The sequence below is a fragment of the Neovison vison genome, chromosome 3, assembly GCF_020171115.1.
Source record: "Neovison vison isolate M4711 chromosome 3, ASM_NN_V1, whole genome shotgun sequence".
Lineage (NCBI taxonomy): Eukaryota > Metazoa > Chordata > Mammalia > Carnivora > Mustelidae > Neogale > Neogale vison.
Genome location: NC_058093.1, coordinates 47,329,623 through 47,356,572, shown reverse-complemented (window position 1 = coordinate 47,356,572; position 26,950 = coordinate 47,329,623). Strand labels below are relative to the sequence as shown.

The window sequence follows — 26,950 nt, the reverse complement described above, 5'->3', positions numbered from 1 at the left end:
GATTGCAGATTGATGAAGAAAATATTTCTTTTTCACTATCATCAGAAAAAACCCTTTAGTAAGGGCTGAAATCCTCTCTGCCACTGTGGCAAAATGAAGCTGTTTATATCAACTATGAAATTATACACATAAAAGCACAAGACATGTGCACAAGGACATTCCAGAGCATTCTAATAACAGCAGTTTGGAAGCACCAACAGATGTTTTCATGCTCCCTTTAAAGACTAGTCAAAGTCTCTAAAAATAAAAGCCCGTAATTACTGCCACCCAGGAGTCAAGGACTGAGGATAGTTTAAAAAAGCTGCCTCCTTGGCCAATGGCATGACACTTATGATACTCACACTTCAACATGAATCAGTATGAACAGAATCACAGCAATGCATCAAGGCAACGTTAGCACCTTCTGGAAGGTTAACGGGAATGGCCACCCCTGCCCTAGTGCACGAGAACTCAGGCCACTCAAGGACATGGCAAGGACCCTCCACTCAGACACTGAGGATTACCTCAGACTCCTTGCATCCCCGAACAGCTCCTGACCTAGTTTCCGAAGCAGCTCTCCTGCTGAGCCCCCATCTCAGACCATCACCTTGGCTCTTTGATTTCTGAGCCCACATCTTCTGCACAGCAAATCCTATAGGCTCCAGTTTCAAAATACTTCCAGGATGAAACTGACCATTAGCACTTTCCTGCTCTTTCTCTCCACATCACGTCCTGGGTCAGGCCCTGACTGGGCTCTAATTCAGTCATCATACCCATGCTGCATTTCTGCCTGCACCTCAAGGTTCCTCCGTGCTATTCCAACCACCCTGAACACTGTTCCCTGAAAGAGGTGCACACCCACTCCCCTCCCTGTTTTCTTTCTCCTGAGCTCCGAGCATTGTGTGTCTTACCTTGCTTACTGCCAAGCTCCCTGCACTGCAGAATTAGCATGCAAAGGCTGAGCTCACAGTCCATCCTGTTCACCTCTGTACTTCCAGCTTCTGAAACAGTGCCTGGCAGCTGCTCAGTAAGCACATGCTCAACAAATGCTGCCCTGAGAGCCACTGGGTCAGTAAGAACAGCTCAAACCCACAGTTACAGCCCAGTGCCTACACAGCAAATCTTGATGTGTCATTTCCATAATTTTTCTGTTCTTTTCATCACTGTAACTGTCACTTTCTGTGAAGTCTCCAGCATCCCCTCTTATTTCCATCCTATTTTTCCCTACTTCAGACACAGTGTATTTGCAATTTCCCTAACTCTTAACTTCCTATTTTTTTAAAACTTCAAATACAATGTAGAAATCTTTGTGAATCATGTATCTGACAAGGGTTAATATCCAGACTGTACAGAGAACTCTTAAAACTCAACAACAAAACTCCAAACAACCTAATTTAAAAATGGGCAGAGGACTTGAACAGACATTTCTTCCAAGAAGATGTACAAATGGCTAACAGACACATGAAGAGATGTTAGACAACACTGACCATTAGGCATACGTAAACAAGAACCACAAGGAGATACCACTTTACACCCATTAGCATGGATGCTATCAAAATAACAGAAAACAAGTGTTGGAGAGGATGTGGGAAATCTGGAACCCTTGGGCACTGCTGGCAGGAATGCAAAATAGTACACCCAATGCGGAAAACAGTCTGGGTGACCTCAAAAATGACACACAGGACCGCCATGTGACCCAGCAAGTCTGCATCTGGGTACACACCCAAAGGAAGTGGAAGCAAGGTCTTCGTGAGATATTTGCACCCCGGGGTTCAGAGCAGTGTTATCCTCAAGGCCTAAAGTGTTCACTGATAGATGGATGGATGAGCAAGATGTCATCCACGCAAACAATGGAATGTAACTCAGCCTTAAAGAGGAAGCAGATTCTGACACCTGCTTCAGCATGGCTGAACCCTGAGGACGTCATGCTCCGTGATTCAGTGTGTCACCAGAAGACAAACAGCATAGGATTCCACTTACCTGGGACCGGAGAGTTGTCAGATCCATGGGGACAGAAGGCAGAGGGTGGACGCCAGGGGCTAGGGTGGGGTGGGGTGGGGAGTCCATGCTTCATAGAGGCAGTTTTAGTTTGACAAAGTGAAAAGAGCTACGGAGAGGATGTAGGAGCGTGCGTGTATTTAATGCCCCTGAACCAAGCATGTAAAGGTGGCTAAGGGACTACGTTCCTGTCATGCGTGTTTTTACCACAATGAAAACAGAACAAAAATGATATAGATCAAATACCAGAAAAAAACTCCCTAAACCCATGAAACAACAAAAGATATAGTTATCTGATGAAACTGTATAAAATGCATAAGCCCTTGGCTATTGAAGTGGAGATTTTATTAAGTTATTATATGACCTGCTGAGGAAGGGGAGGAATGAGCAGAAGCGCGCACTACCGGTGGGGGTGGGGAGCTGTGCTCCCGTCTGTGGAGAGCCATCTCACCGCACAAGTCACACACCTTAAAAAACCGCACGACATCCTCGGACACAGAACTGCCACTCTTACATATTTATTTAAATGAAACAAACAAGAATGTGTACAAAATCTTATTACAGAGACACTGAAAACAGAAAACTATGTAATCGTTAAAAACTTTTAAAAGACTAATACATAGAAAAATATGCATAATGTATTAAGTTTAAAATAGACTATAAAAATGCATGTTAAGTCTCATTCCAATTTTACTTAATAAATGCAGAAGATAAAAGATAAAGGAAGGGTATTCAGAAAAATGTGAATGGCTGTTCCCTCTGGGTAGTTATCCTTGGTTGTGGGTCATTTAAGTCTTCCTATTTTTCTACAACAGGCATGTACTATTTGTATAATGGAAATTAAAATTACTTTGCAGGTCAATTCTATCTAAAAGCTTAAGTGTCAGCAACCCCAAGTGATGTCCTGGTTGGTCTTCCAGGTTCCATGCAGTGAGCAGCAGAGTGGAACCCAGGGGCTCTCTGCGAGCCTTCGGGAGGGGCTTCACCCAAGCACAGCTTCCCTGCAGAGGGGGACGTGCTGCCTGTGCAAGTGCTGTCCCGCGTCTGCATCACTGTGAGAGAATAACGAAACATGTACAAAACACTCTATAGAAGTGAAAACACAGGGGCACCTGGCTGGCTCCATCAGAAGTGTGCAGCTCTTGATCTCAGGGTAATGAGTTCAAGCCCCATGTTGGGTACAGAGATTACTAAAAGAAATAACTAAACTTAAAAAAACAAAACAAAACTGGAAAAGCAGAGTACTCTCTTTGAAGAAAGAGAGATAACTGTAATTCTACAATTAGTTTTCTGGAGGATCTTGGTTACTTTCTATATCTGAGAGAGATCAATAACCTAGAATTAGCTTTCTTCATCCTGAAACTGTGGGGCTGGTGTGACCTAGAAATGTTCCACAGAAATGAAGCTCAGATGGGGCTCTGAAGAAGAAGGTTTGTCTTGATGTCCTCTTTGTTCAATAGTGAATGGATGCACGAATGAATGAACAAATGGAAGGGCAGAGCCAGGAAAAAAATGGAATCAACAAAGGGTTGGGAGCACCGGCAGTGGGGGGGAGGGGCTAGAAATTCCAGAATGTACCAACTCTTCTCAAAGCCACAGGCCCTGGTCCTGCCCAAATCACCTGAGGACCTGCTCAGCCACACAGCATGTCTTACAGGCTCCTTGTGAACCAAATTTGGAGCCAGCTGTGGAAGGTCCCCGGAGGCTGGAGGAGCAGGAAGAAGAGAGGATTGTGATGGCCTACCTGGTGGCAGCCATCGGTCAGGCTCCACAACAGGCCTGGCACAGGCAGCAGCACCCACACGAGAGTGAGCTTAAGAGACAGCAGAAAGGCCACAGAGTAGCAGGGGGTGGCTGGAAAAAGAGATAGAGGAAAACACACCGGGGAGAGCACTGTGTGGAAGGAGAGAATGTCAAATGGTATAACCAGTTGGGAAAGCAATCCTGCATGATCTGGGCAGGGATGGGATGGGTGCATCTCACAACCACAGAGTCCATGCTAGGAACACACCCTAGAGGAACCCACATGTCTGCCCACAACATACATATAGCATCAGTGTCCACCCATGGAATGAGAATGAACTACAGTATATTCAGAAAGCAGTGGAACCACCTAGGGCTGTAAGAACCAGGGTGGGTGGGAGGGCGTGTGTGTGTGTGTGCGCGCGTGCGCACACACTGGGCAGCTAAGGAAAGGTCCACGAAGGATGACATTGCGCCTTTCCAGCCTCTGGGACCTGCCCTCACTTGCAACCCCTGTGGGGTAACAACACCTGGGATGTGACACCTGATCCAAGCTGTTCCCAGACTTGGAATAAGACACTTCCACATGTCAGCAAGCAGCTAAGGGTTGAGATATAATACTTTTTCCTGGTTTTGTTTTGTTTTAAGATTTATTTATTTATTTCAGACAGAGACACAGCAAGAGAGGGAACACAAGCAGGGGGAGTGGGAGTGGGAGAGGGAGAAGCAGGCTTCCCGCTGAGCAGGGAGCCTCATGTGGGGCTCCATCCCAGATCCCAGGATCACAAACTGAGCTGAAAGCAGACGCTTAACAACTGAGCCACCCAGGCACCCCAAGGGTTCATATTTAAAATTTGGTTTTAAATTGCCCCACGTAATGATTCTTTAGGGATAGAAAGAACCAGCCACAGAAAGGGGGGATGAGCATCCTGGACCTGGGGGCCCCAAAGAAGAGCTCAGCAGCCAAGCATCCATTATCAAGTGGGCCACCTACTTGTGGGGAGCTAGGCCAAGAATGCAGGTATCTAATTTTAGTATATGTGCTGCCGAAGCGAGTGCAAGAATGCAGGTATCTAAAATTTCAGGGAAGAGACGAAAAGAACTGAAGGAGAGTTATGGTTCAAAGGCCAAGTCAGTAAATCAGATATAAGTTCAGCTCCCGGGCCTCACTGGACAAACCGCGGCAGAACCAAATTCTTTCAGGTGAGAAATGGGAGTATCATGGGGCTAAGTATGTACAGGGCACAAGGGTTTCTAGAGATAGTATGGGGATGGTCATGAGAGCAGGGTCACAGCTCACCTGGGAGGTCATTCTATCCCTGCATCTCCATCATCTCCATCTCCTGCTGGGGTTGCTGAGGACAGGAGATAAAGCCACCAGGTGCCAGAACTCAGATGCCCAAAGAGTGGCATTCCAAGTCAAGAAAACGTGTCGATGACCCTCCACTGACACCATGCAAGAACCCCATTACGTGACTGTACTGATGGCACTCTCACTGGCACAAAGGTCAGGAGGAAGACAGTTCCCTTTGTGTCTCCATCTGCTGGTATAGCTTCATTGCCAGTCATGATCACATCTAAGATACTGTGTACGCTGACCTTGTGCTGCGTGCATGTTGGGGTTGGCTGGGGGAGCCGGCACTGGGAGCTCTGATGCCACGACTCGGTCGTTGAGAATAAAAATGTCCACATCTCTGCCCGGTACCACCCTGCCACATTCCTGGGCATCAGGGTCAAAGAAACAGACCAACTTTCTCAGACAAAATAACAGGGCTCTAAAGCTAGGACCGAGTCATATAATAACTGTATATACTAGAAATACATAAGAGCTTTTGTAAAAAGCCTATATTATCCCCAAATTCAGAGAGTGAATTACTAACTTTTCTTCTGAGATCAGACCAAAATAAGTTCTAAGGCGGCTTATTTGCCATATTTAGGATGTTCATGTGGGAGCAATGACAAACATCTGGCTATGATACTTTCTGGAATTTTGACTATTTCTTCCTGGCCAGAAGGAAAACATTAAGTTTTTACTAGAATAGCAACTAGCATGAACTTCATGACTGAGTCTTTGTCCTCCCACTTGTCACATATTTAAACAAAGCTTTTCTAATTCTAAAAAAAAAGAAAAAAAGCAAACCCACTCCCCAAATTTTAAATATGATAAAAAGGGGAATGTGAGCAAAAAGTTGAATAATCAACTCATAATTCATCACTCTAATTCATTAGAACTCACTCCCCACTTGTCAGCAAAGGCACAGGATGTTCACTTCCATGGGTGAGGAATCACTATCACCTTTTAATCACTAAATATCACCTTTTCCACATTACCAGCTTCCAGATAATAGAAAAGCTAAAATTCCCATTAGTTCCTAAAGCTGGTGGTAAATTATCAATGACTGTGGGTGTATCTGTTCTAGAAATCTTGCTCTAAAGTCTAGGAGAAGGCCTCTCCCTGCACTGCACCAGGAATGATGTTTACATGCCTTGCACACTTAGCGTGTCATGGAAGGAGAGCACATCTATCCTGTGACTCGGCACACAGGACAAGACAAGCCGTCTCATGGATTCCAGATGGTTTCCTTTACGGTTCAGAAAAAAAAAAGACTTTCTACAGCTATGGCCAGATTTCTATTTTCAAAACCACAAAATTCATTTAATCAACTAAAAACAAATCAAGACTTTACTAGATAAAAAAAAAAAAAAAGTGGCCAGTGACTGGACTACAGGTAGCTAAAAGCCCCATCAGTAAATGTCGAATGTCACTTGAAATGAGACACAACTGAAGCCGAGGCAGATGGCTCCCCATTCTTTGCCATGCAGGCCTCTCTCCCTTCCCCGTACCACCAGATAAACACCCTCCACACAGAAAGTATTCTAACTTCATTAGTTATCAACATAAAGAACCACAAAGTGTATGTCACCTATCTTACAAAGCCCTGGTAAGTCTAAGTTGGTGGCAGCAAGTGATTTATGCGGACACGGGGAATCAAGGGTACTGGTAGCTGTTACTTACAAATGAGATAAGTAACTTAAAGTACAGTGTCAATAAAAGTTCCTCATTCTATAAATTCACAATGAGATGCTGAAGGAAACCTGAAACTTCTGCTCTGGGCCGGCTCCATCCCCTCAGGTATGCCATGGCGGGCCCTCAGCTGTGCTCTCTTAGCGGCCTCCATGAGCCTGGCATGTAGGAAGGGTCATCCCACAGGCGTACCTGGGCTCTGTGATGGGTTAACCTCATAACTACTCACGATCTCCCCAAGGAACCAACCTGAATGTTTAGTGGCACAATTCTTATATTTTGGGTTCAAAACCTGCCCCCTCCTTTTTAAGATTTCATTTATTTATTTAACGGAAACACAGCTAGAGAGGGAACACAAGCAGGGGGAGTAGGAGAGGGAGAAGCAGGCTTCCTCCTGAGCAGGGAGCCCGATGTGGGGCTCGATCCCAGAACCTGGGATCATGACCTGAGCTGAAGGCAGATGCTTAATGACTGAGCTACCAGGCACCCCAAAAACCTGCCCTTCTTTAGCCATTAAAAGTAACTTAGAATTTCACCTCAAACCATAACGAGCTGCCACGTCATGCTTGCTGAGGAGAATTAGAAAGCCAGATAACACAAGTATAGGTGAGAACACAGACAAAATGGAGATCTCAGGCCCCGCTGGAGGGATGTGAAGCCACTCTGGAAAACGGTGTGGCAGTTCCTCAAATAACTGAGCAGTTGCCATTTGACTCAGCAATTCCACTCCTCAGTATATACTCAAGAGCAACAGACATATGTCCACACAAATGTGTGTGTGAATGTTTACAACAGTATTACTCGTAATGGCCAAATGGTGGAGCACCCATTAGCTGATGGCTGAATAAACAAAATGTGGCCTATCCATACACTGGAGTATTATTTGGGCACAAAAAAGAGAGAGTCTTGATGCATTCTACAGCAGGGATCAACCCCTAAAACATGATGCTCAGTGAAAGAAACCAGTCACAAAAGACCACGTACAACCCCATGCAGACGAAATGTCCAGAGCCATGTGGCCTACAGAGGCAGAAGTACATTCCTGCTTGCTTGCACTAAAGGGAGAGGGGACAGGGCAGGTAAGTGATGGTGCAAGCCTGCGAGGTTTTCTTTTTTTGAGAGGAGGAATGAGAGAGAGAGAGCAAGTTTTGGTGGGGTGGGCAGAGGGAGAGGGAGAAAGAACCTTAAGCAGGCTCCATGCCCAGTGGGAAGCCTGACACAGGGCTTGATCTCATGGCTCTGAAATCAAAAGCTGCATGCTCAGGATGCCTGGGTGGCTTAAGTGTCTAACTCTTTTATTTATTTGTTCTTAATTTTTATAGATTTTATTTTATTCATTTGACAAAGAGAAAGCGCAAACAGGGGGAGCCAGAGAGGGAGAAGCAGGCTCCCTGCTGAGTAGGGAGCCCAACAGGGGGCTCGATCCCAGGACCCTGAGATCATGACCTGAACTGAAAGCAGACGCTTCACCACTGAGCCACACAGATACCCCTAATTTATTTATTTTAGAGAGAGAGGGTGTGCACAAGTGTGCGCATGCACGCACACACACACACAGGGGACTTGAGGGGAAGGTGCACTGGGAGGGAATTTTCAAGCAGACTCCCTGCCCACTGTGGAGTCCACAAGGGGATTGATCCCAGGACCTTGAGATCACGATCTGAGCCAGCGGACAGAGCCACCCAGGGCCCTAGCATCTGACTCTTGATTTCGGCTCAGGCCATGATACTGGGTCATGAAGCCCCACCTCAGGCTCAGCCAGGCGTCTGCTGGAAGCTCTCTCGCTCTGCCCCTCCCCTCACCGTGTGTGCTAGTGCACATGTAAGTGCACGTTCTCTCAAGAAAAAGAAAAAGGGTTGCACACTCTACGAAGTGAGCCAGCCAGGTGCCCACGTTTCTTTTCAAGGCAACAAAGATATGTTCAAATTGACTACTGTCTGTGGACATACAAGAACTTGCAGAGATGTACACCTCAAATGGGTGAATTGTATGGTGTGTGAATTTTTTTTTTTTTTTTTTTTTTTTTTTTTTGGTGTGTGAATTTTATCTCAGGGGTGCTCAAGAGTTTCGGCTTGACTTCAACACCATTAAATCTTGTTTGGAAAACAGCAGACCCTTGCTTCTGGCTTTAAGCCCTGCTGACTCATGGGCAGCAAGAATTAGACAAATCTGTGTGATCTGGCCTTAGAAAGAAGGAACTGGAGCAAAATCTGGAGCAAAACCCTCCCACACCCAGTGAGCTCCCCCAGCTCCTCTGAAGCCATGTTAGCACCTGAAACATGTACCATTAATGAGGTGGTGAACACTGATGTCAAGCTCTGGGAGATGGGCAATGGAAATAAAACTGTGGGCTTGTAGCTCACCTTTCTGAAGCAAATACAATGAGGATGCCAAGGCTGTCCTACTTCTTGAAGACCAACATGAAATAACACCCTCTGCACAGAAAGAGGCGTGAACAACAACAGGGAAGTCTTCAGGCCCTGTATTTTCACTGAAGCAAGATGTAAGCATTTCAAAAATAACTATATGTCAAATTCTTCCCTCAGTTAAGAAGGTCCCTTCAATAGCAACCAGGGATTCTATACAATGCCAGTGATTTGTGACCATCTATGTGCACAAGCCAGTGTTTTCCAAGGTTGTGTCAGTGCATCAACCCAGCAAGTCCACAGACACTGCTGCCCAAGACTGAAGTAAAAACAAACCAAGTAAGCAGACTATCGTCTGGGTGTAGACGCTCAAACCCCCAAACAAAGCCACACACTTGAATCTAAGGTCAGAAAACTGTCCTCTAGAGGGAGAAATTCAAAACACGCTCGAAGAAAGGATGTTAACCCCATCTACCTTTTTATTTCCTCCATTTAACACATATTTACAGAGCAAGGCAGAGGACTGTACAGTGCATCAAACAAAGTCTCGTCTCCTGGAACTTGCCTACTGGGAGGAGACCGCAGCTGGGCTCTGGGAGAGAGGGAGTGTCTTCATGGAGACTTGCCTTCTGTGCTGCCCATGGAGACCTGGCCTGCGGTCTCGGTGCTCTGCATGCCTACTGCCCCACACCTCAAGTGTGCACCACCCCACAACAGCCAACACCACCAGACCACAACCTGTGTCTCTTAGTTCAGATATAAAGGGCGGAGTGTGCCAGTGTCACCAATTAGACCCCAAGACCTGACATTTACTGCCCATCTGCTTGTACCCACTGACCTTCAAACCCATGTTTTCCCTGAAGCTCTTCTTTCCAGCTGATCTCTTAACTCGGGCAAAAACCCGACAGGTAAAGCATCCCATGAAGGATGCTAAAATTGCTCCCTGCCTGCCGCCCCCTACCCTAGGCAATAACAACTGCTTGGACCACCCGGGGCCAGTGGCTCAGCCCCCGACTCAAGGACTCACGCCTGTGCACATGGACCTCGGAATGGCCAACCGATACCCTGACCTCATTATGACACTAAAATCTCTGCCCAAAGAGGATCACTAGTCTTTCCTCGAGGCGCATGCGTGACCTTGTGCCCACCTCTGCATACAGTGACAAGGCTCCTCTTTCTGAGGATTCATCCTAACCCTAAACACAAGGACTCCATCCACCCTTGCTCAGGGAGTCACGGCTCTGGAACGTAATCCCTGGGATCTCCTTATTTGGAGCAAATAGTTTTCCTTTGTGCAACAGCTTACCTGGTGCAGCTTCCATGTGTGACTCACCAAGGTGGGAACTCAGGTCCGTTCAGTTACCAGAGGTCAGAGGACAAGTGGTGGTGGATCACTAAGGGGCATCCAGGGGCAACCAGATTCTATCTCTGGATATTTTAAATCTTTGGAGCCATGGCTCATGGGAGACACTGGGGAGAAAGGATCAGGGCAAACCTACCTTCTTGGGCCAGCCTCTCATGGAGGGCTATAGGGGAAGCACATCCCCCCAGAGAAGGCCAGGTGGCTTGCTTTGGGGCAGGCCCCACAAAGCATGTTGCCTGGCAAAGGAGACCAGCCCACTGACAGGAGATATTAGAGCTTCACAGAGACAGTAGTCTTTCCAGAGACTACATTCCCCATCTATTGGCAACAGCTGTTGTGGTAGACTCTAAAGAATGGCCACAAATTCCTTGGCACTCCTCCATCAAGGTAGCCCTATTGCTTTGTGCTCCCGGAAAAGGGGCTTGTCTGATGGTTTGCTATGATCAGTTAAACTGGTGGGAGCTATAATGCATGAATCCCAAGCCTACAGGCACCTCAGAGCTTGCACTCCTGAGAACATTTCTGTCACCATGCAGGTAAGGCACAGCTAGCTCCCTGGATGGTGACATTACACATGGAAAGAGGTTCTAGCTGGGGTTCGAAACATGGACATGTCATCCTAGACCACTAGCCTCTCTAGGCCAGCTCAGACCAGAAGAGTCTCTTGAGCCAATACTCAAACATGCATTCAGAATTTGTTGTTTTAAGTTACTAGGTTTGGAGTGGTTACTTACCAAAACCAATTGATATAATTATAGAAGACAGGGTATTTGGAAGCTGAATACAAATAACTTACAAAAATAAACTGAATTTTAACTCTTCCTGAAAGGTATGCATTGGTGGGTAATACAATTCACGAAGCAGCCCACCCAACTCGGGGTATGTGGCAGCAATGTGATTCTTTAATTTCTGACTCTGACTCTGCCAGGCTTATCAAAATAACACACCTGCATGGAAATAAGTATGATGGTTATACCTGATTAACAGAAGCACTACAAGGGCCAAGACCAGGCCACCCCAGATGGGCCACTGTGGCATGAACATTATTTTGAGTTAAAGGCAATCCAAACCCAGCAGAATCAGGAAAAGCTCTTTATAACCCCCTTAACTGCCGGTGCATACCAGGAAGAGAGCTATTAACACTCCTTTTCACCTGAGATTCTTCTCTACAGGATAAGCAACCCCTGTTCCCAGACCTCTTCCCCCTCACCCCTGCTAATGATCCCTCTCTCCTTTGTGCCCCAGCCCCAGCCCTTCTCCTGTGCTCATATAAGCATCACGTTGCCTGTGTTTGCAATTTCCTTATCTGTGGATTCCCTATACATGTACTGTTAAGTCTGATTTTCACCAGTTAATCTGTCTCACAACAATCTGATTCTTCATCCAGCGACAAGAACCCAGAAGGGCCAAGGAGATTCTTCCTCCTGGATACAACAATCTCAACTTTGAGAAGCTTTAAATATATTGAAACCTTTACAAAATGTCACTTCTGAGTTCCTGATGTATAAAGTGACCCAGACTCTTAGTATTATAATAGGGTGTATCTTAGAGAAGCGTCACCTCTTATTTATGACTCAACAATAAATGTATGCTTTCTTCTTTCTTGGTCCTAGTGCTGGTGGATAAAGACCATTAAGCAGGACAAAAAAAGAGGCTTTGAAAAAAAGTTTTAAATAGTCCAGTTCTTTCTGTTCTTTTCTCCTCTCTCACCCCTCCTTTCCCTTCTTTTAAAAAATTTTGAAATTTTTATGAACCTAAACTGCGGTGGGTGTGTTTATCAAGGATGTCTACATGGTGGAAACTCTTGCGAGCACCTGGCTGGAAGAGATTTGGGACCCCAACTAATCTCCTAGATCTTCAACCCCTTTCCTGCAGGTGATTTATCAAAGAGTTCCAAGCGGAGTTAGGAAATGCTGCCAAAGAGAGCCAGCGGCCAACCACTAGCTCTCAGGGTTCAAAGGTTGCCTTTTTTGGACTACCTTCCTGGCAGAGGCTGCCTATGGCTAAACATGAATGACTTGGGAAGTTGGGACAGACAGGTCCTACAAGTTTTAATTACTACTGCCCTGATGAAATGGTATTTGATTTCCTCCTCAAATAAGACCTCAAAAGAAGCATTTGGGGCTCCCTGAGTTCAGATACTATGAGTCTATGCACTAGATACTTGCCATCAAACACTCAGGCAAGAGAGGCGAGAGAGGCTGGTGTGCCTGGGGCCCGAGGCAAGACGACTGGAGGACAGCCCTGACCTCCAGCTGGTCCCCTCCCCACTGCCCCATGGGTCACCCTGTTGCCCCCTCCTTCCCTCTTCCCATGCAATGTATTTTGCAATTAGGCACCACCAGAGCCTAGAGGTTTCCTTTATGTTCCTCAGAGCCTGGACTCTACCTCAATAATCTCATTTTCTATGTAGCATCCTGACTTCTTGATGGACATCCTAAGCACAAATAAACCTCCTGCTAAAGTTTAAATTCATTCTCTTGTCCTTCCTTTTATGACATCAAGAGCAGAAAAAACTTCTAAAGATACTTTAAACCAATATGAAAATATTAGAACAGAGAGAACATATACATGCATTACATATAAAATAAATAATTTTAAAAAATCATACTCATTGTAATGCCATTTAGAAAATCAGTGCTTTCTAAAGTATTATATGGGTCTAAAAATATTCTTTAAATATATATACACTTATATACAGTTACACATTTTTGTTATATTCAACTGGTTTTGCCAACATTACCAATGCAATGTATTAGGGAATTTTCAAAATAAAAATGATATTACTGCTGATACAGAAAAATCCCATGCTACATGCCAGGTTCCCTGCATGGTGAATGCTCAGTCCTCCTCATGGCCATCCCGAGTACTCAGGCCTCTCACTCCAAGAAGGTGGGCTATGATGAGGAGCTAACCTACTGGAGGTTAACTGCCCCCTGGGCCCAGGCAGAATGGGGCAGAGGCCGTCTTGGTCTGGTTTGTGCTCTGTAGCATTCCGCCAGCCTTTCAGAAGAAGAATGGAAAGGCCATGTTGTATCAGAATTTTCTTTTAATTTTTAAAAAATATTTATTTTTTTTTAAAGATTTACTTTATTTTAGAGAGAGTGAGAGAGTGATGTGTGTGCACATGTGATGGTGGGAGAAAGAACAGAGGGAGAGAAGCACACCCCCATTGAGCACAGAGCCTGACCCGGGCTTAATCTCACGACACTGAGATCATGACCTGAGCGGAAAAATCTAGAGTTGGACGCTTAACCAACCAAGCCACCGAGGCACCAATGCATCAGAATTTTTAAGGAGAGAGAGGAGAATACCACTTTCCAAATAAAAGGAGAAGCTCAGACACACTGTTTCCAAGGATCTTAGTGCTACCAAAGCCATTCTTGGTCAGCTTGTTAAATAGGCAAAGTCAAAGTCTGATCAGCAACATGGAATATGGTGAATAATACTTGACTTTCAGAAAGTGTAAGGAAATATTCTTCCAAACATTACACTTCTTACCTCAATGTCAAATATTTCCACGGTGTTGTCCAGCAGCTTCACTCGGATGTGAAGGTGCTTCTCCTGCATTCTAGCTGACGCCCTGGCCGCTGTTACTGAGAGTGTCTGCCCAGGCTCGAGGGTGCTCACCCCTGCGGGGGTCGGGCTGCCCAAGCGTGTCCCCGGAGTCTGCAGGACTCTGTATGTTCCTTCTATCTCCCCCATTCTCCACCAGCTAAGAACGAAGAATCCTTTAAAACAAAGCAAAAACCCCCAAAGAGTCATTAATGATTATTTAGATAATCAATTTTTTTTCCAATTTATTTATTTTCAGAAAAACATTATTCATTATTTTTTCACCACACCCAGTGCTCCATGCAAGCCGTGCCCTCTATAATACCCACCACCTGGCACCCCAACCTCCCACCCCTCCGCCACTTCAAACCCCTCAGACTGTTTTTCAGAGTCCATAGTCTCTCATGGTTCACCTCCCCTTCCAATTTACCCAAATTCCCTACTCCTCTCTAACACCCCTTGTCCTCCATGCTATTTGTTATGCTCCACAAATAAGTGAAACCATATGATAATTGACTCTCTCTGCTTGACTTATTTCACTCAGCATAATCTCTTCCAGTCCCGTCCATGTTGCTACAAAAGTTGGGTATTAAAACAATTTTAAAAAATTATCAGATGCACAGGAATTCTCTGCTCTAGTTTTGCAACTTCTAGACAGTCATTTACATCAGAACAGAGTTAAGATTACCTTCTACTCACACATAAATTGGTGGAGCATAAAATACCAAGCACTATCCCCAAAGACAGTATTTTCTGGTACTTCTGCGAGTCAGGCAGTGCATCACCTCATTGAACTCACGAAACCTCATCCAACAGTGGCCTGTCCCTTTGTCTGGCTCCCTAGAGTCCCCCGGCACATCCTCTCTCCATCAGCCCAGAGAGTCACTGTGCCAACCCCACACGATTAAGTGCTAGATGGTACATTTCAGCAAAGAGGAGCAGGTGCCACATACACCAAGCAGCACATGGCTGTGCTGGAGGACAGGGAGGCGAATGCCAAGAACAGCAGGTGAGGACTGCCAGGCTGCTCTTGGCAGCTTTGCACTCCCTGGTTTTTGAAGTGGTGTCTTATCAGCCTCCACAGGTGCTGCCAGAGTGACATGAGGACCCCGCCTGGTGTGATGAGAACTTGCCCCAGGCCAGGTCCTTCCCAGCACCACTTATCTACCCTCACAATGTCCCTGTTCTCACCACTCACCAGCCGCTGAACACATGACAACACTGATGGCCCAGTGAGGCACTCATGCCCTTTTCAATCCTCCACATTGTACCATGGGAAAGGTTTCTAGTTTCAGGCTATTAAGTTGAATGGGGTTAATCACGTTACTATTTTTAACAAAGAAAGAAGAGGCTAAGTATCAGCTAGAATCTAATCATTATGGCTTGCTTTTCTTTGTATTAATATAGTTTCCTTCTGTTTATGGCATTTTTTTTTCTTAAATCTGCGTATTTGTGTTTGAAAGTCAATTTCAAGAAAAATATTTAACAGTAAAACATAAGCATGGCAAAAAAACAAATGCCAGATGTTAATTCAAGAAAGAATGGAGTTGCTACAAAAACTATTTTATTTCACTCAGTTGCCTTTGGCAAGCCTCCTACTAATTTGAGGTAATTTTAATAGAGAATTAATCTCACTAACTTCCAATCCATTCCCTCATGCTCCAACCTAACTGCTGAGTCCCCTGACCCTTTCATCTCTTTCATGCTTATTTTGTTATCGAGAAGAACCATCTCATGAACTTTTGTCTCTTGAATTAAGTTTAAAAGCCTCTCAGTCACCTGCCAAGCAACCTCTGCTGCACACTTAAAGCCTACCCAGCAGGGGCGCCTGGGTGCCTCAGTGGGTTACTGAGTCTGCCTTCAGCTCAGGCCATGATCCCAGGGTCCTGGGATCAAGCCCCAAATCAGGCTCCCTGTTCAGCAAGGAGTCTGCTTCTCCCTCTCCCACTCCCTGTGCTTGTGTCCTTTCTCTCAGTGTGTCTCTGTCAAATAAATAAATAAAATCTTAAAAAAAAAAACAGAAAAGAAAAGAAAGCCTACCCAATAAAGACAAGTCTCCCAGCTCACATGAGCGAGAACTTTTACAAACATGTGATTTATCAAACAAGCAGCAAAACACAAGAAAGCCAAAACCCTCAGGGGCAGTGAACTGGTAAAGGAGTGAGCAAAATGACAAGGCGGCATGTGGATTCTGCCAGATACACCTCCCACCCACATTCCTGCTCATGAATGGGCTGCTCCTGGTGGACAGACACATTTGGATCACATTCATCTCCGAATTCTCTCTCCAGGTTGTATGTGCGCTGAGAGCAGGAACTAATACCTACTGTGAATGTCTACTAAGCATTTACTTAATTCATGGTACTGACATCAAAGAACATGAACTGCCTCATTAGGCAATGCGCTGTACAGATGGCAGCAGCAGAAGGCCACGACTATGGTCACAAACAGAACACATTAGAAGATCACTAATATTCATGCTTGTAATATTAAACGTGGGATATAGGAGGTTCTGAGAACCCTAAGTATGACATTTTCATTTCAATTTCACAAATGTGAGTAGTTAATGCAAAAGGGAGGGGAGGGGAGTGAGGAACACTCCACCCGTAGGGTGTGTGCCACGTGCAAACAGAGGAGTGTGAGTCCTGGATCTGCTCCTGGCATTCACCCGTGACTGATGCACCAAGAGCAGGTCCTTCTGATGGAGCCAGGGGATGTTTTACCCTGGGCACCAAACTGATTCTTCCCCTTGAAGGAAAGCTACAATTCTGAAAATACATATACAACCAAAACCTATTTTAAGAAGTCACTTCTCTCATTTATTTTACTGTATATTCTCATTTAGACTTTTTTCTTAATAACTTTAGATGGAATAAATGACTTGACAGAAATTACTTTGTTTTGCCTTGTGTGCTTATAAATAAATATTAAAAGGGTAAGAGTATGCAAGACAGACTAGAAACACAGCAAGGCCACTAACAGCCCTTGGCACGGGAGGTACTCTGCAGCTCTGCGAGCCCTCCACAGTAGATGTGGGTCCCTGCTCACCTCTCCTGCTGCCAGAGAACCTCTCCAGAAATCCAGAGGGAAGCCGTGATGTAAAGAACCAGGGCTGTACAAGGGACTCCAGTTTATTTTCCCATCTTCCTTCCGTGTGAATGAAATGCCTTGCAGTCTTCATTCCTAAAAATATTTCTGTAGCTGGATACAATTTCCAGCACTGACATTTAATGCTACCATAAACTTAGCTTCTAAACGGATTTAATATAAAATTTAAAAACCACCTTGTCACATATTTCCATCTTGAAATTGGAAAAATTCAGCTCAGAAGTCTGTCAAGACTTTGGGTGATGACATGTCAAAGCAGGCTTTAACAAAGGTGTGTCTGTCAGGTGTGGGATGCTGACAGTGGGAACAGCTGTGCCTAAAAGGGACAGGGGCATTCGGAGATCTCTGCACCTACAGCTTGACTTGGCTGTGAACTCCACACTACTCTCAAAAATAACGGCTAGGGGCGCCTGGGTGGCTCAGTGGGTCAAAGCCTCTGCCTTCGGCTAAGGTCATGATCCCAGGGTCCTGGAATCGAGCCCCGAGTTGGGCTCTCTGCTCAGCGGGGAGCCTGCTTCCCCCCCATCTCTCTGCCTGCCTCGCTGCCTACTTGTTATCTCTCTGTCAAATAAATAAACAAAATCTTTAAAAAAATAATGGCTATTAAAAAAAAAAGTCTGCCACAGAACACATAACACAGAAGTGACAGAGCCACGACTCAAGTCCAGCCTGGACTTGGCCAGGAAGCCTCCTCCCTGACTACTGGAAAAGCTGGCTTCCCAGGAAAAAGCACAGTCCATGCTCTGCCGTAAAGGGAGTGTGTTTAAAATTCTGTTGTGCAAAAACAACACCTACCTCCCTTGAAATATTTTCAGTTACCTCTTTCAGGAGAATTATAAATCATATGTCTATACTGACCAGGAAACAGAACATGATGCTTATTTTCACTGCATTTTTCTTAAGTACCTACAATGCACAGCAGTGCTGGCCACAAGCGCTCAGATGGCGTTTTCACCCAGCTCCTGGGCCCTGGTCTTCTGCATCATGTCTTCATTACAGCTGAGCAAGACAGGTCCTTTTATTCCCTAGCCAGCACCACTGGTCGTTTTTTGAAACAAACAACTAGGTACTTAAATCAATGTAAGGAATGAGAAACAACAATGTCGGAACTAGTGCTGTAAGGCAGCACCTCCCAGGGCTGACAAAGGATGGCTGGCCAGAAGGAGGGCAGGCAGGCCATCCACAGCCATGTGTTGCATAAACATACCCCTCCTCCAGAATACAGCTCCCCCGGCCCCTGGAAGGCGACTTGGTCGGATCACCACAGAAATGGCATTTGGTGCTGGAAACCTGGGGAGAAGAGTGCTGCAGGACTCTTGCACATGCTGCCCCAGCAAGTGCTCCAGAATGCTGTGTTACCTGTGGGAAGCCTAAGGACCAATGAGGACCTGAATCTCTGGCATCGCAGCTCCTCAAACACGAGGAAGGGCAGCCCACACTGGCAGCAAGGTGTCCACCAAGCTGGGATAAAAAGGCAGGCCCTGTGGGAAACAGGGAAGTGCAGATCAGCAGCCTGGGTAGAAGCTAGAAGGCAGGACACCTGGGATCTAACTCTAGCTCTCACTTCCCCACTCCTGGCCCACTTTTTGTTCTGGAAAATGATAGGGGGAGAGTATGGTCAATCACATCCTCTTCACTCTAAGAATCTCTGAGTTTGAGAAAGACAACTCAGTGTAAAGGTAAAATGAAAGGAGATGTGCTCTTGATTCCAACTAATTTATAGTATTTACTAGCCAAAATTAAGTAACTGATAAAATCCTGTTATCCTATCTTTCATACCTAACCATATGAGATAGAGGCCAGTGTATGTACGAAAAGGAACATTACTTTCAAACAAATTCAACACAATATAAACATATTATTGCTGCAGAGAAATTACTTTGGACATAACCAGTATTTACAGACCTTACAATTTACTTGCTAGGTTTTTAAAGGAGTTAGTTGCCTTAACAATAAACAGATGTCAATAATTCAGATCAGATATTCTGACTCGGTGTTAAACAAAATTCTATTGACTGAAAAACAAAGTGTTGTGTTTTGTTTTGTTTTTTAAAGTAAGCTCCATGTCCAGTTGTGAGCCCAGTGTGGGCCTTGAATTTATGACCCTGAGATCAAGACCTAAGCTGAGGTCCAGAGTCAGATGCTCAACCAACTGCCTTTGGCGCAGGTCATGATCCTGGAGTCCCAGGATCAAGTCCCACATCAGGCTCCGAGCTCCATGGGGAGTCTGCTTCTCCCTCTGACCTTCTCCCCTCTCATGCTCTCCCTCACTCGCTCTCAAATAAATAAATAAAATCTTTAAAAAAAAAAAAAAGCTTCTACCTTCAGCTAAGGTCATGATCCCAGGGTCCTGTGGTCGAGCTTCGCATTGGGCTTTCTGTTCAGCGGGCAGCCTGCCTCCTCGTCTCTCTCTGCCTCCCTCTCTGCCTACTTGTGATCTGTCTGTCAAATAAATAAATAAGATCTTTAAAAAAAAAAGATTTTTGGGTGCCTGGGTGGCTCAGTGGGTTAGGGCCTCTGCCTTCAGCTCAGGTTATGATCCCAGGGTCCTGGGATCGAGACCCGCATCGGGCTCTCTGCTCAGTGGAGAGCCTGCTTCCTCCTCTCTCTCTGCCTGCCTCTCTGCCTACTTGTGATTTCTGTCTGTCAAATAAATAAATAAAATCTTAAAAAAAAAAAGATTTTTATCCATTTATTTGAGAGAGAGAGTGAGAACATGAGCTGGGTGAGAGACAGAGGGAGAGGCAGACTCCCCACTGAGCAGGGAGCCTGATGCAGGACTTGATTCCAGGACTAAGGGATCATGACTTGAACTGAAGGCAGTTTTGCCCTGAAAAATAAAAGTTTTTTGTTTGTTTTTTTTTTTAAGATTTTATTTATTTATTTGACAGAGATCACAAATAGGCAGAGAGGCAGGCAGAGAAAGAGGAGGAAGCAGGCTCCTTGCTGAGCAGAGAGCCCGATGTGGGGCTCGATCTCAGGACCCTGAGACCATGACCTGAGCTGAAAGCAGAGGCTTAACCCATTTAGCCACTCAGGCCCCCCCCTGAAAAATAAAGTTTTAAGAGCTGAAACAATGGATAACTGACTGATTCTCAACACTTTTTTCTTTGGTGTAAAGCTGCCCAACTGAACACCAAAGTCGTCATAGACAAAAAACAGGATCTCTATACTTCTTCTTCTTTTCTTAAAAAAGATTTTATTTATTTTTTTGAGAGAGAGAGAGGAAGGGAGGGAGAGAGAGTGCACACACAAGCTGCAGGGAGGGGCTGAGGGAAACCAGATTCTTCACTGAGCAGGGAGCCCGACATGGGACTTGATCCCCCGACCCTAGGATTCCTGACCTGAGCTGAAGGCAGACGCTTGACTGACTGAGGCCCCCAGATGCTCCTCTCTCTATGCTTCTTCAGTGTGAAGTGAATGAAAGAACTGTAGAAACATGTTTTTGCCTATCTTCAAACAACAATGGAGGATAAACCAAACCGGACAGCGGCTGTCGTGGGCCAGAAGGCACTGGGAATTTAGCCCTGGAAACCTTTCTTCCAGTGTGCAGGGTTTCCTTGGGTTGACCTGGGAACCTCATGGACGTTTTACATGATTAAAAAGCAGCATGAAATCAGTGTCTTAGAAGAGCAAGCCCCAAAACTCAATCCAAATGAAACAAATGACCCTCACTGTACATTAAGGCAGCAGCTAAACTACAATAGGAATTAATCCAAGTGACTTTCAAATTCAGTAACCTCACTGCCCATCACTAGTGAAATACAACCTCAGGATTAAAAAGACTACAAGTAAAAATCACACTGTGGCAAATTCTACGTGAAAAATGATCTAATTTTTTCAATAAATGGCACTTAAAAAAAAAAAAAGAAAAATGGGGGAGAGGATAGAAACTGATAAAAGATGTTGTCTGCCAAATGCTACCCGTGAACCTTATTTGAATTCTGATTCAAGTATTTGTGGAACAATCAGGGAAATCTGAGCACTTACTGGAAATTAGGTGATTTAATAAATACTGCTTATCTCTTTTATGTTTTAATGGTATTGTATATATATGAAGGGGGAAAGTCCCTCTCTTAGAGATACATACTAAACTATTTATGGATAAAGTGAAATCATGCCTAAGATTTAATTTAAAATAATCCACTGAGGAAGGAATCACTGAAGGGGATAATAGCTCCCACCCCAAAAAACCACAATTGCCCATATATTGATTACTGGAGCTGGTTCTTATATATGCACTTTTGTGAATGTGTGGAATTTTCCATGAGTTTAAAAAAAAATGAAAGAAAAAAGAAAAAACAAGAGATCGAGCAACAATTTTCAGGGTACTTAAGGATCCACAAAGCCCTCGGTATAGTCTACAGGTGGGAGGAAGAATGTGTGTGTACAATGAAATGCTGGCCCAGCCCCTTATTTTCCATGAGAAATCTCAGCCCAAGAACAGAGCGGCTTGCTGAAAGCCACAGATCCAACCTATGGACAAAGGACTAGCACCCAGTGTCCAAATTCTTTAAGATTAAAAACGAAAAACAACTTGACTTTATAAATTGTACATCTCTGCATCAAAAGTTCACTCCACCCTCTGTCACCTCTATTTTGTCAGTTACTGTATTTTTCTGTTCTAAAATTCCCACTGGTTTCTTCTGAATCTTTCCATTTGTTTCAAGAGTACCCTTACTTCTTGGGACATTTTAATAACAGTTGGTTTAAAGTGTGTTTTAGTTTTTACTGCAGCTTAAATAAAGGCCTCTTACCATCGCAGTCTCCATGGGTCAGAAATTTGGGTCAGTGTAAGCCAGCAGAGCACTCTACCTGGGTCTCACAAGGCCTGCACAAAGGGACAGCTGCTGTGGATGCTCTGGAAAATGCATTTCTGGGCCCATTCAGCTGCCTGGGTAGAGGACTGAGACCCCCATCCCTGCTGGCATCAGCTACTGCTGTAACATCCCATATTCCTAGAAGTACCATCAGGGAGTGAAGGTCATCGGAGCCAAAATTCTGCTACCCCCAAGTCTCTATCAGGGAACAGCAACACCTGTATCTACTTAGTTTTCACTTATCTTGTCTTCTGAGGGGGTGTCTGCCTGGTTCTGTGCATGCTGGGTAATTCTGGATTGGATCGTGGACATCTTAATACTTGTGTTATGAGCTGATGGGTCTTGTTTAAACCCCATGGAGAATGCTGGTGTTTCTGCTTTAGCAGACATGAGCCTGCCTGGGGTCCAGACGCAGGCAGTGGACTCAGCATCAGCTTCATGTTCAGAGGCTGAGCCTTCCCCGAGCATCATTGCTCAGTGGCCAGCTTGGCTCCAAGGCTGTGGCCCACCCCTCAGTTGAGTTCCCAAAGTCCCTGGCAAGCTAGCTTGTTGAGGGTCAGACCCACATGTGCATGGCTCAGTGGTGAGGCCCTAAGTTTCAAAAGCAACCTCAGGTGTCACTTTGCTGACCTTTTCCCTCTCCCAGTCTCCCGGGAGTGCTCCCTTCTTATTCCTCCAGCCAGAAACCTGGGGCTTCAGTTACCTGCTCCGCTGCATACCTTCTGTGCCTGTGCCCTTGCCTGGGACCAAAAAACAGGAGGAGGAGCGACAGAAAAAAAGCAATGGGGGTTTCCTCTCAACTCGCTCAGAGTTCCAGTGTGACACCTGACCAGAGGAGAAGGGAGGAAAACAGCAGCCTTACCCCATTCTCTCCTGCAGCTCAAAGTAGAAGGCTTTCCCTATAGCACTCTCTGTTTGCACCTGAGGTCCACCTGTGGCTTTCAGATACCCTCAGACTGGGCTAGGGAATCCTGGAGGAAAAACAGGAAACTCCTTGCTGGTGCAGTGGCCTCTGTTTCCAATCCTTCTGTCACTATTTATCTGTCAAAGTCTTCAAATACTGGCTCCATGCAGCTTTCCAGCCTTTAGAGCCAGGGTCAGGGCAGGGGAGACAGCCTGGAGTGTGTTTATTACATCTTCCAGGAACCAGAACTTGACATCCATGCATTTTAAAACATGTTTATAGTGGTTATCTTTAGGAGAGGGAAGTTTGATTTTCTTTCTTTTTCCAATGTTCTGTATTTTTCACATTGCCTCCAGCGATGAGTGTATGTTACTTCTGAAATCAGAAGGCTTTTCTGCAGACTACCGTGTAATACTACCTACTTCAGAAGTCTTAACTGGTTGGGGTTACCTATGGTAGTCACTGCTCCCCTTCCAGGAGAAAGCTGCGGTAACTACTGTCTTTCCGCTAGAAGTTATGCTTGTTCTTTCTACAACAGTTCAGCAAAATAAAAATATTTTTAAGCACTCTCTGGAATCAATTTCTTGTTTAGGTATTGAGACTTGTTCCCCCAACATTCACCTTATTAACTACTACACCAAAGCACCTGGGACTTTAATTATGAAGGAGACAAGAGTTAATAAAGCCTAGTAAAATTTAAACAATTTGTCAAATTCCGTAGTGTTGCTTCTTTCTTCCCACACACACTCCCACTAGGCACTGGGAGATGCACTGAGCACTCTCACCTGTCTCGTGCCTCTACTACTGTATCATCTGGCATCAAACCAAGGGCCAGAACTGCCCCTGCAAAAGCCTCTTGACTCTAAAGCTATTCCGCTTCCAGCTTCTGGGCCCCCCACATGCACTGGCTTCTTCCCCAGTCCCAGGAAAGGCCTTAACAAAGCGTGCCTATGGTTGTGGCCTTTTGTAGGACTGACAGAATACATTCTAACTGCAATCAACTAAGGTTGCTGCCTTTTTCTACTACAACATCATTCCCTTTACGTCAGGCAGCTCAGAGGGGCTGTCAGCATTTTGGGGATGCAGCTAAGGGCAAAATGAGTTGGGGACACATTTAGTTTGGATTTAGTGGGATGTACTTATGTTTTCAATTACTTCTTATGTACACTTATCCCCAGCCATCTCAGTGCAGGTAGAGCTTCTAGGGACACTGATGTCACCCACTATGCCTGCCCACCAGAGGCATGTGAAACAAAAGTACAGAGCTTGGGTTCTGTGGCAACCTGTACAGATCCAATGGTGCCCAGCAGTGGAGGTGTGTGGGCTATGGGAAAGAAATAAGGTTTGAAATATGGCGATCCAGATGCTCATCTGTGGGAAAATGATCATCAGACCTGTTAAAACTGTAACCAGAGAGATTAGTACCCAATAAACAAAACTGGGGTTGTCATAAAAATAACTGTTAAAACAAGTTGTAGTATAATTATAAATGTAATACCATTTTCCTTTTACTTTTTTTAATGGAATTATACAAAAAAGAATTTATCAGAACTCCTGCTTTTCTGAGACACAAACCTGTAGCTATACTAGAAACAGCAAACACATTATCTACAGGTGTAATCATGTTTCATGCATCCTAACTATCAAAAATTTGTGGTCAACTATGCTAGAGGGATCACTGAACTCTTCCTATTCTCTGTCATGTGAAGAGGTGATCTCAAAGGACACAGGCTACTTTTATGCTATTTATTGTTCTTATTATTAGCTTTTTCAAATATAGAACTTTTTCTCATTCTAAATAAATACTCACTTTCCAGCTAATTATTATAACATTTTATTCTTTAAAAGAAAAAATTATTTTGAGAAAGGAAGTTCACGGGAGAGAGCAAATGGGTGGGGGAGAGTCCCAAGCAGACTCCGTGCTCAGAGCCCAACTCAGGGGATTGATCTCATGACCCTGAAATCAAAACCTAAGCTGAATGCCCAACAGATGGCGTTACCCAGACGCCTCCATTATATTCTTTTTCTAAAAGAGACTACCTCCCCCAAACTGTATAAGCTTCAGGACCTATAAAAGTTGGCATCTGCCCTTGCCCCAAATGAAATTTGATTAATTCATTCAAACATTTATTGAGGACCGACTCAGTACCAAAAAAGTCTAAGTATGTAAGAGCATGGGAGTTTATGGGCGAGAACACCCCCTTATCACAGTGGGAGAAGACAGAAGAAGTGTGTTAATGGTGTTGGGCACCACTGAGAAAGGAAATCTAGGCTGGCAGACAGGAATTTGGTGGGTGGCAAGAGAGGGAGAAGGCCTCCACAAGAGGGCATCTGTGTCAGGCCTAAAGACTCTCCTGGTGCATACTCCAAGAGCCACAGAGTCCCAAGGGATGACCACTGCTAGGAGGCCACACCACACCCTTGCCAACATCATCTCATTTAATCTTCATGACTCCCATCACACAAATGAAGGACTCTGCCTCAGAAAGGTTAGTGACTTAATGATGGTACTCAGCTCTACAGGCGGCCTCAACCCGACCCTGACTCCACGAAGTGCTATCTCCTCTTGGTGTATTCTAGTGTCATGGGATTGCTCCGCCTCCCACCCCCCCACCACACACAAACTGGTATTTTAATTTATAGTAATTCTGAAAAGTAAAAATAAAAAGGTACTATAACATAGGATGTTCCCTTCTGTCCTGCAGCTGGGAGAGTCATCACCACATTCTATATTAAAGCACCTTCTGATTTTTGCTTTTCAAAATGACTATAAATTAAAACAACAGTTTGTGGGGGGGAACCCTAAAATAAAAATACTTATATGACTAACATCCCTTCTCATCCTTGTCCACGTCTTCACAGATTTTACAATAGGTATAACCGCTGTGTACCCTGCTTTCGCGTTTTTGGTTAAGGCACGTTTTTGAACAGATTTCCATAGACCAAATGTTTCAAATTTTGTCTAGAGGGAAAGACAGGAACAAGACTGCCAGAGCATGTTTACTGGTTGTGGAGTACTCTAACATGACACTACTGACAGGAACTGCGTATCAGAGTTTGTTTTCAAAACTGGGATTCCAAAATGAAAATCTTTACCATATACTGCTAGTTGCTCCCCAGAAAGAGCAGACCAATTTACAGAATCACCACCAGTGTAACAATCCCCAGAAACCCACCAAATGCTGGGCTTTATCATATTAAGTTTCGTGTAACTCCCACTTTTTTGACTCCCTGTTGCCAAGGTAAAACCTGGAGTAGAAAAATACACCACAATCCCCTGATGCCCTGGACACTTAGATCTCAGAGCACGATCCAAGTGACCTCACCTGGACACTCAACTTTATAGTGGGCTTTCGTGCATGCTCACCACCACTGCTGCATGTAGGATGCTCACCACCCACTGACTGAAAGGAGCAGGTGGTAAGCTGATAAGAAAATGGGTAAAGGAAAAATAGGAACAAAACTGAAAAGCAGCAGAAAGAGAACTGTTACTGTCTGACTACTGAGGAGGTACTGAGGTGACCAGAAGCCAGGCTGTCTGGACAGAAGGCATTACGCCAATCAGGTCCTATCTTTCCCCCAAAGCAGTGGGGGAATCCTGCCCACTTGGCTCAACGATGTGCTCAGGTTGTTCTTCCACCTGATGATGCAGTGGTTAATGTTCATTAAGCACTTGTCTGCTAGACACCTATAAACAGCTCATCTATAGACACTGAGTCCTCATAACCACCATATGAGGTAGCTAAATTTTAACCCCACTTTATCAGTATGGAACAGAGACAAATGACTAGATCACATACACTTCCTTTTTTGGGGAATGAATTAGTACAGAAGGACCCTGAAAGTCTACTCTGAAAGGCAGGCCCCTCATATAAGCACGCCAGTAAACTGGGAGTTGGGAAAACAGCACGTCAGCATCTAGTCTGGACAGCTCAGAGCCAACGGGGCAGTGAGAGTCTGCAGTAAGGCAGACACAGAAGCAGCACGGCCAGGGTGTGACCCCAAACCGGTCCCTCCACTTCCTCTGTTTTCACACAGGGCAGTGAGACCTGGCCAGGTCTCCTTCCCAGACTGGGAGAGAACCAAATA

The 26,950-nt window shown here is 45.0% G+C and overlaps 1 protein-coding gene across 6 annotated transcripts in view; it reads right to left on the bottom strand.

Annotated features, from left to right (window-relative positions):
• FARP2 (FERM, ARH/RhoGEF and pleckstrin domain protein 2) overlaps nucleotides 1–26,950 on the bottom strand; it is a 114,803-nt gene that overhangs the window by 86,518 nt on the left and 1,335 nt on the right. For 4 of the 6 annotated variants that reach the window (XM_044242026.1, XM_044242029.1, XM_044242030.1 and 1 more), the window contains exons 2-3: nucleotides 18,497–18,618; nucleotides 13,976–14,205 (exon numbers count right to left, since the gene is read on the bottom strand). In XM_044242026.1, coding sequence (XP_044097961.1) covers nucleotides 13,976–14,179 — 204 coding nt within the window. In that variant the 5' untranslated portion in view covers nucleotides 14,180–14,205; nucleotides 18,497–18,618. Of the gene's footprint in view, nucleotides 1–13,975; nucleotides 14,206–17,077; nucleotides 17,123–18,496; nucleotides 18,619–26,950 lie in introns of those variants that run through there. The other 2 variants (XM_044242028.1, XM_044242027.1) reach the window with 2 other exon arrangements.